The sequence below is a fragment of the Carassius gibelio genome, chromosome B5 (genome assembly GCF_023724105.1).
Source record: "Carassius gibelio isolate Cgi1373 ecotype wild population from Czech Republic chromosome B5, carGib1.2-hapl.c, whole genome shotgun sequence".
Taxonomy (NCBI): domain Eukaryota; kingdom Metazoa; phylum Chordata; class Actinopteri; order Cypriniformes; family Cyprinidae; genus Carassius; species Carassius gibelio.
In genome coordinates, this window is record NC_068400.1 from 14,518,664 (window position 1) to 14,534,880 (window position 16,217).

At 33.8% G+C, this 16,217-nt stretch overlaps 1 protein-coding gene across 1 annotated transcript in view; it reads right to left on the minus strand.

Moving 5' to 3' along the window:
- Positions 1-640: 640 nt before the first annotated feature.
- The window catches only part of LOC127958782 (nitric oxide synthase, brain), a 50,510-nt gene continuing 34,933 nt past the window's right edge, over positions 641-16,217 (minus strand). The window contains exons 18-29 of the mRNA XM_052557756.1: positions 15,428-15,602; positions 14,521-14,659; positions 13,970-14,048; positions 12,880-13,073; positions 10,643-10,812; positions 8,870-9,080; positions 6,535-6,622; positions 6,330-6,451; positions 5,558-5,706; positions 5,077-5,271; positions 4,124-4,242; positions 641-2,728 (exon numbers count right to left, since the gene is read on the minus strand). Of these exons, the coding sequence (XP_052413716.1) occupies positions 2,713-2,728; positions 4,124-4,242; positions 5,077-5,271; positions 5,558-5,706; positions 6,330-6,451; positions 6,535-6,622; positions 8,870-9,080; positions 10,643-10,812; positions 12,880-13,073; positions 13,970-14,048; positions 14,521-14,659; positions 15,428-15,602 (1,657 nt within the window). The 3' untranslated portion in view covers positions 641-2,712. The remainder of the gene's footprint in view (positions 2,729-4,123; positions 4,243-5,076; positions 5,272-5,557; positions 5,707-6,329; positions 6,452-6,534; positions 6,623-8,869; positions 9,081-10,642; positions 10,813-12,879; positions 13,074-13,969; positions 14,049-14,520; positions 14,660-15,427; positions 15,603-16,217) is intronic.

The following is a 16,217-nucleotide window of genomic DNA, read 5'->3' on the forward strand; positions in this document are numbered from 1 at the left end:
ACACACATATATATATATACATATATATTAAAATTACATTTAAATTCATATTTAAATATTTTTATACACACACACACACACACACACATATATATATATATATATATATATATATATATATATATATATATATATATATATATATATATATGATAAAAGGTAAAAATATAAATTATACTATTATACACACACACAAACACACAGACATATAAGTACTATATATGTATTTTGTATATTATTTCTTAAACATCACATAATAATTAAAACTTAGTTTCATTTACAACATATCCTTTATATCATTTATTTTTAGGAAATATAAGTGTAATTAATATTTATTTTGTAGAGTTGTAACACATTGACTTTTTTTTTTATATATGTAAATAACAATAAAATGATACTATTGCATGGAAGTCTCTACATTGCTTCTGTTTCTCCATGGAATGCTCGTGAATTCAGCAGGAAACCGAACTGACATTTCAATGAAATACGCAATAAGCTCCTGAGCCATGAAAGTGCAAACTCTGACATCAGATTTTCCATTCACATATCCTTTCATGCATTACAAATGTCTTAAATAAACTTCACAGTGCATATATTTGATAATGTCCTCACTAAGAAAGAATGGCAAAGACTTCAAGCCTTGACATACAAATGTTTTTTATTATTAAGTAGATGCAAAGTTCTTGCAGTATATGCATTAAAATGGCAAATGTTTCAATGTTCGAAGTTCCACAATAGAAGATTCACAGCAGAACAGCTTCTTTTAGCAGCAGCAAAGAACAAACACAAATAGAGAAAAAAAAAAACCCCTTAAAACCTCTTCTCCGTCCAGTCACAGAGGAAGGACGCGATCACAACAGTTAAACAGACACAGGTTAAGAGAAAACAGGACGCTAACATCATGCATTCAGAATAATGCTTCAGATTCCCCCAAACTAATTATCGTCATATTCACGTAAGAGATTACAAGCAACTCAGAAGGACAAAACCAAATCAATACCCATAATCAAAATACATTCTTAAAAAATTCTCCTACATATTATATATTTAACATATGCATGTGTGTGATTCTTTTTTGCCCAAATTCTTTCATCACGGAGTTTAAACGGTGCAAAACCCGAATGTGGGGAGGGAAACATTCAGTGTTAACAGCTTACATACAACAAGAATATTCTCCTACAGAAAGACAACAGAAAGCAAAGTCCCTCAAAATCAAATTACCTCATGTAATATTTTTCATGCCGGAGGCCACTCATAACTCAAAAAAGTTTTCAAAGCAAATCTGAAGCGAGCTAGGACCTAACTGAACGTACATTTCAGAAAGCAAAACAGTGACTTCTCTTAAAAGATTCATTGCCAGAAAACTGTCTTTTCAAAGCCATCAAAAAGGCATTGCATGCAAAAAATGAACTATGCACCGCATTGATGTTTTGCTTGTTGATGCAAGCGGTTACCCTTTAATACGAAACGAAAACTACGGCGGATGATCTTCGATCTAAAGAAGAGATCCAGGTCTCCATTAAGAGTCAAAGATAAGGGTCATCACAGCCATGTCTCAGAGAAAAAGGGATATAGAGGAGGTATAATAAAGCCAAGCAAGTGCATAAACTCTTTCATTGGGGTTGGTTTCTTTACAGTTTTCTTACTTTTTTTTTACAGTTAGCTTGAGATAAATGGGGTTTCATCTTAGTTTGATCCATACCAAAGCCACTGTAGGTAGTATTTTTACTTTAACTGTGACTATCTCAGTTCAGAGTTTATATCTCACAAGTTTATAATCTGCATGTGAGGTATAAACTTGCAACACTGAGGAAAAAGCATGTGAAATAATTATGAAATAAAAATAAATCTCAATTACGTTTTTTTTTTTTTTCATGGTGGAAAACAAAACAAAACAGAATTGCACAATGCAAACTCAGAATTCAGATAAAAAAAACTGCAGAATTATGAATTATAACTCAGAATTCTGAGATAAAATGTATAATTGCGATATGTGATTTCAGAATTACCGTATTGCGAGATGTAAACGCAGAGTTCTGAGACACAAGAATTGTGAGATATAAACTAAGAATTGCGAGAAAAAACTGAATTATCTTTTATTATTATTATATTGAATATTAAATAATATACTATGGGAAGAGGACAAATGAATAATATAATTAATAAAATGGTTGGTTGTGACTCTTTCAAAACCAAAATTAATCCAAACGGACCAAAATGAGATCTGAACCCACTTTTAAGGCCAAGGACAGTATGAATGGGTCCGTTTAAAGAGATCTATGTTAGGTTCTTTTAAACAGATTCACCTTCTATAGATATGAAGCATGCATAGAGACTTCCCAAAAACTTCCCATCTCTTAATAGTAAAGTCAATATCTACGCATGTTGCACATGAGGAAAGCCACTGATGTTGCTTACACTTAAAAAAAGGCAGGTCATGTCTAAGTGCACGCAGCCCATTAGTCAGGACAAAGCATAAAGACACATAAAAAAAGTGCATTTAGAAATTCAAGTGAATGGGACTTGTATTAAGAGATGCACATCAAACAAGACCTAGCAAAGAAAATATTCCATAAAATACAAGAAAAGAAGAATTTTTTTACAGACAAACTTGGCACAGTTTTTGCGAATCATGGTTGATGTCCCATCATGCTTCTGGCTGGCTGATAAGAGCTTGAGCAAAAACCAGCAATATATGGACGGAAAATGTGACTATGAGCAAAACACCCTGTAAAAGGAAGAAAATAAAGATTAAACAAGATACAAAGAGAAAAATGGGGTAGAAAGAGTATACATACTGATATATATATATATATATATATATATATATATATATATATATATATATATATATATATATATATATATATATATATATATATATATATTAATTGCAATAAGAATAATACAATTACATAAAATTACAATTATGCAATTATTTAAATATTTGCATAAGCATCTATTCCACAATATATATATGCTCATAATTCATTATATTTATTTATTAAGTTGGTGCACTTAATTTTTTTCAAGATTTAGAATACTGTTCAAAAGTTTGGGTTCAGAAATACTGTTATTAAAGAAAGAAATACATGCTGTTATTCAGCTAGGATGCACTTAACTGATCAAAGTTACAAACTTTTGTTTTATAATTGCTGAGCTGCCAATCAGAATATTAGAATAATTTCTGAAGGATCATGTGACACGGAAGACTGGAGTTATGATGTTGAAAAATTCAGCTTTACATCACAGAAATATTTTAATATTTAATAATACATTTTAAGATATTTCTGAAATGGAAAGCGGTTATTTTAAATCATACAAATATTTTTTTTTTGGTTTGTACTATATTTTTTATCAAATAAATGCAGCCTCGCTGTGCATAAGAGACTTCAAAAACACTTTTTAAAAATGTTACCAACCCCAAACTTTACAACAGTAGTGCATTTTTCCTATTTCATGAATTGTACATAAGTAAACGGGGGCTGTAATTATGATAATACATCACATAACTAATTCCATTAAAAACAGTAAGTGATTGACAGTTCAAAAAGAAACACATTTCATGCTTAATGTACGCAATTAAGTTCACATTTCTTTGTAAAGTTATGCATTAATTGCAACATTTCATTCCGATGTTCAATTATTTCATGATATATATAATGTTGCCCACTATCCAACAGAGTACCAGCTGACAAATGGCTAGGCACCGTGAGGTAGCTCTCGTCCTCCAACACAAGGACTTTCACCATAAAACATCAAAGTATGTGACACCTCTCAGAAACTACGGTGGCCATCCGGCAAAAGGGCCAGTTAAGCGTGCACTACTGTTAAAGCACTCCTGTCCCTCCCTCCACTCTCAGAGCGAGTGTGCGATGAACAAGCTCTTATCTGTGAGAGCACAAACAGAGAATAGCACAGCCACTCTCTTCTCACTAATCCTGTTACGCTGCAGCCTCTTCTCAGCCTCCGTCTCTATGGTTACGGCTGGCATTCAGTGATGCTGGTCCAGAGGCTGTATCTACAGTAATCTACCGGCACAAGGTCCTCCTACAAGCCCGGATAACCCAAGGCGACTCAAGGAGAGAGGAGGAGGGATGAAGAATAAGCAAACAGGACTTACTCATCCGTGTCTTTCTTGCTCTCTTCGATGAATGCAATAGACTCCGACCTTAGACGGTTGGTGACCTCGTAAGTGCGCAGGGTTACACCGAAGATGTCCTCGTGGTATCGATTCTCATCCTTCAACGAGAAAGAGGAGAAAACAGTTTGAAAAAGTAACTGGAACTTCTCAGGTGACCTTGTATTTGATTTTGTTAGGCAAGCAAAGGATCAGTTTTAAATAAATGACCTAACGGAGTCAGTGAGTACAGTATAAAGTTTGGGGAAAAAAGTTCTTAGATGACATTGGACTTGATTTACCTTTGCACATAAAAGGTATATTTTTAAATAAATAACTGAAAAGCACCACTTACTACAGTGTATGTAGAGCATATGGGGGAAAGTGGGATCTAACTCTTAGTTTTGCTAATAAATGATCAATTAATCATTACATTATAGATATTATAGAAATGCAAAAATAAAATTGAATTAATTAAACAATATATATGAGAAAAAAATTCAACAAATGGTCAGTTTTTTTAATAGTGTATAGCACCACTAACTGCAGTATAAAGTAAAAATAAAAAAATAAAAAAGAATCAAGATCAAAACAAGGGATCAAGCAAGTTTAAAAAAAAGTTTTGCTGATAAATTGTTAATTAATTATAAAATTATAATTATAATGTATTGTAAAATACCATTTCATTATTATATATACAGTATGTGTATATATATATATATATATATATATATATTTATATGTATGTATGTATGTATGTATGTATATATAATAAGGAATAATAATAAGAAATAAATCAATGAGTATATAAAAAAATTAAAAAAGAGTAAGTGGAACCTGGAACTTCTCAGATGGCCTTGTACTTGATTCACTTTTGCATACAAAGAGTCAAAATGGCCAAAAAAGCCAAAAAGCATTAACTACAGTATGAAGTTTGGAAAACAGTGGGTTCTAACCCTCAGTTTGCTGATATAGAAGCCAGCATCTTCCAGAGACATGTTTCCATGCAGTTTAAAGATCTGTTGGACTGTTTTCAGTACATCTCCGGCCATGGTGACATCTCCACAGACGTAGATATGTCCACCTTCTTCTCGCAGATATTTGTACACGGTTTCAGACAGCTGCTCGCGAAGCACATCTTGGACGTATTTCTGAGAGGACGAGCAGAAAAAGAGAAAAAATTGTGAGTAAAAGATTAAATAGATGTCTGAGAGCCACATGGCATGGTTCCACTCTTATTTGATCATGCTCTGCCTTGCTATTTAAAAAATAAAAATAAAAATTTAAGTGAAAAATCAAAGACTTTCTTCACAACGGTCCATTTTTCCATTAATCTCTATGATTCACTTGAGCAGCTAGCTAAACCCTCACTAATGCTGGATTATAAATGGATTTGAAATATCCTCACGAATATTTGCCAAGGCATCAAATTCTAACCTTTGGTCTCCCAGGCTCTCTGGAGTATGCGGTGTAAAGCTCCTTAAACACTTCCTTGTTCTTGGCCTGGATGGTCTCTTCCTTGTAAATGTGGTCAATCTGTGACTGCCGACAACCGAAAACCAAGATCATGGGGCATGCCTTGATTCCTGATTAAATAAAACATGCCAAAATTCTGATTTCACTCAATGAAAAATGCCAAAATATATATTAGTTATAGTGTAAGTACATGCAATTTTGTTAATCATGTACAAATAGGGTTTTAAATAGTATTTTTGATAAATAAACTGTACTTTATAATTTTTGTAATTTTTTTTTTTTTTTGGAAACATTCCTGTGATGTTACCGGATTAGATAAATGAATCAAACAATTATAAACCTTTCTCAGACTATTTAAATATGAATTTGTAAATTCAAGCAGTTACAAGAATAAACAAATCACAAGCTTAAACGGATATCTTAAAAAGTGATGAATGTCACTGAATTTGAAAAATCGAATCAATCAATCAATAAATCAAATAAACAATGCTAGCCCTTTCTCAGAACTGGAAATGTACATTAATCATTGAAATATGAGTTTCAAGTAAGTTTCAAGCAAGTAAATTACATAAAATAAAAACTTGAGATGGATGGGTGGATAATTTTTTTATTACCCTACAAAAACGCTTATAAATGCATTCGATAAATTAGTAAATTGTTTAAAAAAAAATGACACTTTCCTTTCTCAGAACTGTAAGTTTAACTAAAACTAAAGAAGTAAGTAAAAGCCTACCCTTGTTTTCAATATCATACAGTCTCTGTTGCCAGAAGCTTCTGAATGGAGCGATTCCAGTTCCTGGTCCAATCAGAATACACGGAACCTGGCTGTCTTTTGGCATACGGAACGTCGGAGCCCTGAAACAGATAACACATCCTTTGATTTCATCAAATCCACATGAAAACTACCATTGTATTTGAAAAGTATATAAATGTTTTACCCTCTGACAAAGCATGGCACCGTATCGCCTTCTTCCAAGCTATTGAGCCAGGAGGAACACACTCCGTGGTGCACAGGACCTTCTCCATCTAGCCGGAAAAAACACACAATCCTTTACCCTGACACTGATCTAACGCCTAGCAATTTAAGACTGCGCAGTGCTGACATCACTTGCTTCAAATGGAATGAAATTGCTATATTTCAGCCGCCAATTACGCCATTATGCACGTAATTACATGTTTACAATGCATTGAAAACATGTAAGAGAGATTAGATCAGTTTCTCTTTCGTGCAGAAAGGCTTAACAGCAACTGAGCAGATCTAGAATTAATTTGATCGTTTAATTTTCATGTAGTCCCTATCTTTAAAATAAATGAGCTGCTATTAGATGAACAGTCAGAATCAGACTAATACCACAGACAACCAGCCCAGTTTCTCTTCCGACAACACAGATTATTCACAATTCATTAGGCACTTCAGTCAAATTGCTAATTAAGTTCATAGTCTCTTATTAAGCACGCAATTAATCACACCATACCACTGATGGGGAAATTGAGTTTTTAGGCCGTATGTCATTGTAACTGTTGAAAGTGAGAGGCTGTTTAAGTGTGCCTCTCACGGTTTGAGACGAGCGATAGAGAACGCTTTAAACACTTTGAAGTGGATTAGATTTTTTAAACATAGCATCAGGTCGTGTTTACACCTGCTTTGAACATCTGGTGTTGAAGTGATAGTCAGAGACACATTACCGTTTACACCTGGTACAAACAGCATCTCAAACATGTCTCTGGTGACCATTAACAGTCACTAGATGTGGCCGAAGAGAAGGTTTCTGAATTAAAGACTTCTTACATCACTTACTACATCAGTCAATATCTGCATATTGATCAAGGAAAAGGAAGCAGAAATACTATTGTTCAAAAATCTCCTAAGCCCAAAACACACTGTATGATTTTAGCAATCCTATAAGATCACAGGATGTCACACTGTGTGACTTGGATCTAGTAAACTTGGCTACGAGATGTGTGTACTCTGTATGATGATGACACCTATTGACTCGTACGCTACGACACACGTTACTATAGAAGAATAAACGTCATCAGCATGCGCTAGTGGTAAACAAAAAGAGCACAAATCACACTTTAGCAGTTGTATTTTTTTATGTGTTGAAAAAAAGTGGCAGTTGCAAAGGGGAAGGGATAAGCGGTTTTATGTTTTAGCACAATGTCGCGTTGATGTGCAGTTTTATTGGTTGGTCTGTGAGCGTGGAATGTACCAGCAAAGACACTTTGCGATGATCATGCTGTATCACTGAAAGACCATTACAACGACGTTACTCTCTCACTGTACACACAGGAGCATCAATTAGATCCACAATCTCAGAAAGCACCACGATTGTTTCTCGATATATATATTTGTATTATTTGCTGAAAGCAGTTGTGCTGATTAATTAGTCTGTGAAAACGCAATGAATTTGATGCATAGACAGTTCAAAATGACAGAATTTATTTTTGAAAGAACATCTGAAGTCTTGTAATAAATGTCTTATTGTAATAAATGTCATTGTCACTTTTGTTGTGTAAATTCAATCTGTCTTTGCTGAAAAAAAAGTATGAATAAAAAAAAATCACCCCAAACATTTGAATGGCAGTGTATATTATTCATTTTAATATCTTTTTTTTTTTTAAGTATGAGACTGTATATATATTTTTAGATTCCATAGAGTTTATTACTATCAATTCTGTTAGAAGTTATATGATGTTTATTTTTTAAAATAAATAAATAAATGTACATTACTGATGACAAAAATTAGAAGAAAAAAATCATATGCAAAATATAATCATATGATGTGTCATGCAGAGGCTTATGGGAATGTCCTTTAGCTGTATATGTTTATACGTATAAAGTTTTTCACCATATATGGTGTAAGGTAACTTAAGAATGAGGGGTTAAGGGGTTAAGAATACAGTCTTTCTGTAAAAATTCTACGAATTATAGTTCAAGGTCATTTTTATTTAAACAACATTAATGCTAACCAAGGTGCTTCACAGTAACACAATACAATGATTAAAAAAAACACAAAGTTAAAAAATTTAACCCATAAAACCAAATAAAAATCATGAATAAGAATTTAACTCACTAAAACCAACATATCCAACAATAATGAATAGGCCTGAGAAATAGATGCAATGATGCAGATAATAAGATGATAACCTAACCATATAAAGCTTGTGTGTAGTTTATAATATAAAGCTCATATTTAAATGAAACATAACTAAGAGTTCATTTAAGAGCTAAGCAATGAAAATGATGAAAGAGCAATGTGTTTTCTTTACCTCTGGGCCGATAGGACACCACTGCCACACTGAGGTGAATCTCTCCTGGATGGAGGTCTGGAGAGGAGCTGATGGAGTAGTATCGTGGCTGTAGGAGGGGCAGCTGGGTCAGGAGAAGGGTGGAGGGGATCTGGAGGGATGGGAACTCCTCCAACACCTCCACTACAGAAGGGTTATTATACCACTTCCACTCCTCATACTCCTGCAAACCCTGAGGAGACACAGAATGAAGCATATAACATCATCATGACGTTCAGAGTAGCTCTGGTTTGGCACATGAGCTCTGGATGAATGGCAATTGCTCAAAACATTCTGCAAGCACCTTGTGCCATGAACTGACAGTAAGAAGCGGGAAAAAAAAACCTGTCAACACTATAATGTGCGTAAATGCGTTAGTCATGTGAACATAAAAAGGAGCCATAAAGGTCTTTTCAGCTCTCTCCTTAAAGAGAAAATTCTGTCACTCACCATTATGCACCTCCATTTTTCGAACAAAAGATTACTTTATGTCCAGGCTGTTCTCTCTTATACAACAAAGCAGAGCTTTACTAGAGCTGAACAGCTACAAAACAGCTACTTTTTTAACCATATCAGACTATTTGCTCTGTTTTCTGACTTTAAAGAAAAAGAAAACATTACCGTTACTACCTTATTGTTTTTGACAATATATCTTTGAATTAATTAATTTTAGTTTCCTGAAAAACCTGAACATTGTAAATGGTACACAGAAAACTCAATGGCAAGGACCTTTAAGGTTGTTAATCTGAAAAGCTGATGAAAATGAATTTTAGAAATGAATAGTTTTATTCAGCGAGGACACTAATTGATCAGAATCAATTATAATCGATCAGATCGTTCTCTTAAACTTTCCATTGAAAACAAAGAATCTTGAAATAAAAAATGTATCACAGTCTCCATAAAAAGTGCTTTCAATGATTATCATAATAACAAAAGCAATCAGTCTAGAACAAATCAGCATAACAGAACAGTGTTGGAGAAACTGGACCAATGACTGCTGAAAATTCACCTTGGTCATCACAGAAATAAATTTACATTTAAAATATATTCAGATAGAAAATTTTTCCTTTAAATCGTAATAATATTTCACTGTTTTTAATGATAAATAAACACAGCCGTGATTATAAGATTATATTTTTTTTACTTACCATACCTAAACTTTTAAATGTTAATCCAAACAAGTGCTTAAAATATACAAATGATCATTTTTAAACAAGCGGAGAGAAACTGTGGGAAGCTGCCATCCTCACCGATGTGAACTCAGCTGAAAGAAAGTCTGCAAAAAAAAAGTGTCAATGTCCTTCTGTCTTTCTCCTCTAGTTCATCAGAATCATTTGAACCAGAAAGGATGACTCACTAACTAAGCAGCCAATTTTAGCAACATTACAAAAAATTGCAAGTGTTTCAGTGGGAGGCAATGAAAGAGAAATATTTCCATGTCTCGGTGTTGACACTGAGAAGCTCGTGTGAGAGCGCAAAATAGGCATGGGAAGGGGAAAAAAGGAAGTAGGGAGGAGGGGGTTGATTTTCAGAGCTAATAAGTTATCAAACTGAGAAAATTACTGCCGATTTGAGGCGGAAAAGCCAGGGACGCATGTGGTGATGTGACGCTTTTTGTCTTATATAGAAGAAGTGGGTGAAAATGGGTCTTAGATCATTACTGAGCTTTAACACGGCTTCTGTTAATGCAAATAAATGTCTCACATGACAATTAGGGAAATGCATGAGTGTGTGCAGTTGTTCAGCATTTCTTACCTTGCTGAGCACCTCTAGTCTCTTTCTCTGTTTCTCGTTAGTCGCTAGAGGAGCAAACTGTTGCAGTAGCAGCGGACTTGTAGGGGTGGTTATGTCCAGGAAGTATTTAAAAGCCTGATAGATGGTACAGGGCGGAATACGAGTCTCGTCCGTCCAGTTACTTATCACACCTGCAGAAGATAAAGAGCTTCTTATCTGTTAAGAATGCAGATATGAACTAGATTTTTTGGTTTAATCCTGACTGAACCAGTGATTTATGATGTTTTGACTAGCAGCATACTAGCAGATACAACTGGGGTCAGAAGTTTGCATCCCCTGTTCAGAATCTGCAAAATGTTAATTATTTTACAAGGGGTACCATACAAAATGCATGTTATTGTTGAATTACTGACCTAAATAAAAGAGCCCCTCGGCTCTTAATGCATCGTCGTTATAGCTAACAACACAGTATTAAGAATGCACAGATGCAAACTTTTGAATGAGGCAATTTTTATAACTTCAACTGTTATTTTCTCTTGTGAAATATCTTATTCAGGTCAGTACTGAACAATAAAATGCATTTCGTATCATCCCTCTTATTTTGATAAAATAATTAACATTTCACAGATTCATGTCAACTTTTGACCTTTTTTTTTTTGTAGTGATTCCTTGAACCATCATTTTATATTTCCCACGGAAGCTTTTAATGAAAGGTTCTTTAAAAAGCTTTTTGTTTTTTTAGTGTGGAGAATATTTTATAATCTAAAGAACGGTATACAGAACCTTTTGTGCTTCTGTCGTAGGTTCTTCATGGAACATTAGATGGAAATAAAGACCCATTATTTTTATATTGTACCGCAAAACTTTAAATTGCTTAATGGATAGAAAATACATTTTCTGTCATCATTTACTCACTCTCATTTCAAACATGTCTTTCTTCAGTGGAAGTCCTTTTTCCCATACAAAAAAAATGAAGGCGACATGCGTTGATATCAAGCTCCAAAGATGACAAAAGTTTAGTTAATTTAGTTCGTATGATAGGTTTGTGAGAGGAGCATTCTGAAATTTACCCCAAAATCTGGCCTTTTTTCTCTCAAATCTCACTCGCACTTTTGCATATTCATACTTTAAGAATGAATGAGGTTTGCCATGATTGCCTTATAACTTGATGTGGCATTCAGACATTCATGAATGCAAATATGATTTTAGAGTTATGGTGGAGGGGAAGATTTAAGAAAACAATGACCAATCATTTTTACCTATTCCTCTAATATTAAACTGATATATGCCTTCTGAGGACCTGAAATATAAAATAAAAGTCATTCGGACTGCTGAAGATGTGAATTTTTTATTTTTTTTTTGTGCTAAGGCACATTTTCTTTGCCATTTGTATCCCATGGAAGAAAGTCAGTCATACGGGTTTGGAATGACATGTGGAGGAGTTTTGATTTTTGTGTGGACTGTACACTGATAATGTGCCCAAGGCATCTACTTTTGCTCAAATACCTCCCTCTTTTGTCCACAATAATGCAGGATTCATCTCTAAAGATTGTCAGATGAAGGGGAAAGAGTTGCAGCAACCTCATTTTCCCTCTCTAAAGGTCACTGAACAGTTTTCAGTCATCCTGACATATTTCTCAACAAGGTAAGGTGAGAAATCTCACTTGAGCTAACCTTTTTAAAAGACAAGTAGGTCCTATCATTAAAATGGTTCCTGTTTGTAACTGTAACAATTTAACTGGTTTAATATATTATCCAAGTGTAAACTATGGATGCCTTTGTCATTTTATGGTAAGTGTTATGAATGAAAGCTAGCTCACTTTAGAGTAAATGTGACATGAGCAGCACTATGAAGCAGGTTACCCTGATCCTTGGCTCATCATGAACAGCAGAATACCTGATGAACACACTGTGTTCACAAAATCATGCTGGCAGACTTGTATGGATGAAATACTAAAGGTATCACGTCTCTCTTCTGACTCTTCTCCTCTGCATGACAGTTTCAGATTATTTTTAATCAGATGCTGTAACTTTCCATAAGATAGCTAATCAGATGCTTGATAGAATTTTTTTTTTTTGGAAGTTGGTTTTCATTTGAGGATATTGTCATTTAAGCCTCTTAGAAGGTTGAAGCTAGAATGTTATTTTGTAATAGTACTCTTTTTTTTTTTTTGCATATTATATTATTTTTTTATATTCTGGATTAGTTCCAGATATTTGCATATTATTATGCAGACAAAAATAGAACTCATAGTTACCCAACGCTGTGTTTCTTTCTTCCAAGAACTCCACTTTCACAATTTGATTGACCGGCGGTGCGTCCTCCAGTTTCTCAATAAGAGTCATAACTAGAACTTCGTTGTTGCCAGGGAAAACGCCTAAATGGTCGCCAGGGAAGTATTTCAGGCTCTCGTGGTTGTTGGCATCAAGACGCACAAATATAGTCGATCGGCTAGTAGACAGGAAGTAAGGAAACATGTTAATATGAAACAGTTGCAGTCATTCTTAAAGAGATTATAAAAGATATATTCCTACACAAGAGGAATTGGCCCTTTGCTAAGCTTTGCCCACATTGGCTATTTTTGTTAGAATAGGCTGGAATGAAGTGTGACATTGCAAAGCAATTTATCTGCCATTTTTATATGTTAAATTTAAAAGTAACTATAAAAACTCAAGACACAAATTAGACAAAAATACAAAAAATGGACCACAAAACCAGTCTTAAATCATAAAACAATGGGACATGGGTCAAAATTATCGATTTTAATTTAATGCCAAAAATAATTAGGATATTAAGTAAAGATCATGTTCCAAAATATATTTTGTACATTTCCTACCATGAATATATCAAAACTTTTAACTTTTTCATAGGTAATATGCATTGCTAAGAACTTAATTTACTTCATCAACTTTAAAGGCAATATTCTCAGTATTTAGAAATTTTTTTTTTTTGCACCCTCAGATTCCTGATTCTCAGATTTTCAAATAGTTGTATCTTGGCCAAATATTGTCCAATCCTTACAAATTATACATCAATGGAAAGCTTATTTATTCAGATGTTCAGATGTATAATTCTCAATTTTGAAAAATGTACATTTAAGACTGGTTTTGTGGTCCAGACACACACACACACACACACACACACACACACATTTATACACTTTTATGTAAAATTCCGTTTAGAGCCATCCAAACACACCAATCTTCCACAGACAAACATTAGAAAATGATGGCAGATTGCTAAGGTGAACTGGTCACAAATGTTTCTAAGGCAGAACTTAATGTCAATGATTTAATAAGAATGCAAATCGGAGAAAGTTAGAAATTTTACTATAAGTAAAAACATACTTCGATCTGGCACTTTGTAGGTTCTGTCTCATCAGAAATTTGGCCCCAGAAACTTTCTTCTTATGAATGCTGTAAAGCGCTGAGAGTGGACACAGAAACCAATCAACAGTTAAAAATGCTGTGTGAAATTAGACCATATAAAACATCAAACTGCAAGCGGCCCTACAACTTGATTTGCTATAAAACTCACGATGGAGCTGAGCCACCCATTTCCAGATCATTTTGAGGACTTTAGATGCAATGGTTAAAAAGTCTGTGACATAGGAAATCAGGCTTGAAAGCCTAAATGCATTGTTTACAGTTGCATAGATTGAATAAGGAAGTGTTTACAATCCTCTGGGTAATGCTAACAAGGTGCTGAGAAAATCTGTGTCAAGCTAATGAGCCACTAAAATGGCAGTCCCTTCAAGAGTCAATTGGCATGCGTCATAAATTTTGAGGTGATAAAAAATCTTGGCCATTCACATAATTTAATTTGATAAAAGCTTATTGGCTTTCTGAAATGATGAGTCATTCCTTGATGAATGGAAGGTACATGAGCAGCATTGTACCTTGGGTTAGTGTCGGTGCCTCCGCCGTGTATGTCATCCGGAACTTGCTTTTCTTCCAGCTACGATCGTTGCTAATCAAGGAATCGTTAGCCTTCTCAATATTTACATCGTCGCCAACACAGAAAACGTCACATGCAGCCTGGGATAAAATGATATTAATATTAAGTGTAAATATTTTTTTAGGTTATAAATTATAAATGCAAATTATAAGTATAAATGCAGCAGAATAAATATACACTTGAAAAATTCATACAAAATGAAAGCATTTAAAAAATAAATATATGAAAGGTATATGCACACTAGTTAAAACAAAAAAGAAATCATTAAATAGTATACATGCAGTATATACAATGTAAATGACTTTTAGCATTAAAAATGTCTAAATAAAAAAATAAATAAGAAATAACAAAATTGTGCAGTACAAGAAATATACACTAAATATTTGTTGTGTAAATGTAAATATGTATAATAAAAAATAAAATCCAAATAAAAATTTCTTATTTAGGTAAAAAAAATTGATACAATTGAATCCCTGACCCCAAAATAAAAAAATTCCAATTATTTATTTTTGCATTTTGCTACAAAAACACATGCTGATTTTTTATTTCAAATATAGAATCAGAGATTACAAAGCCCCAAAAAGGCCAAAATATATATAATTATTGTAGTCTATTAATTCAATTTCAATTCAATTCAATTCTATTGAATAGTAATCTATTACTATTTACGATGTATATTCTTGTACTCTGCAGTGAAAAAAAAGATTAATTTAATTTAATAAAAGTTTTTTAAGAAAGTGGTTGCAGTAAATTAATTTTGACTACAAATATTTTCAACAGTTTACTTCATATTAAAAACAATACATTCAAAGTAGTGACTTTATCCCACTGCTCGCTTATTGCAGTACCTTGAAGACCTTCTTGGCCCACGTTCTGAAGGATTCCTCTTGGCCGCAGAGTTCATCTCCCTCTCCCATGCGCAGGATTCGTTCTCCACCGAGCTCTTCGAACAGCGTGTCCACTGCGTGGGCAAACGCACAGAAGTGTGGGTATGCCCGAGAGCCAAGGCCAAACACAGAGAACCTGCATGGAGGAAACAGAGTGTTGAAAACAAACAAAACCAAGCGTATTATAAGAGTGGGACGGTTGTGGACATCAGGCCAGGGGCTGTGAGCTTTGATCCTGAAACTATGAAAACTAAACAAGGATGAAATTCAAGGCCAGAAAGGATGTTACGCAAGCATGTGCACATGCAGACGTACAAAGCTCACAAGTCAGAGCTGATTTGCAAAGAGTGTGAAATTTATTTTGATTGCTTTAGGATGGAATTTCTTTTCAAGCTAAACTTCTTTTAGATGCTTGTTCTCTGTTCTTTTGCTGTTTTTGTATTTTTAGTTTTTTGAAGTTGATGAACTTCAATTTAAGCCGGAGGGACCACCAAGGACACTGGAAGAAACCAAATACACGCACATATAGGAGAATATCAAATCACAGTCACAACAAAATCAAAAGAAAAATAAATTACAAGAGAAAATGAGAATACAGTTAAATATATTTTGCAGAAATAAATTAATTTAAGACCATTGCCACCATTAACACTTATTTTCACTCTCTGTAAAAATGTTATATGATCAGTAAAGCATATCAACTTATTTCATATCAATAACATATCAATTACATTACTATAACTCATCAAAA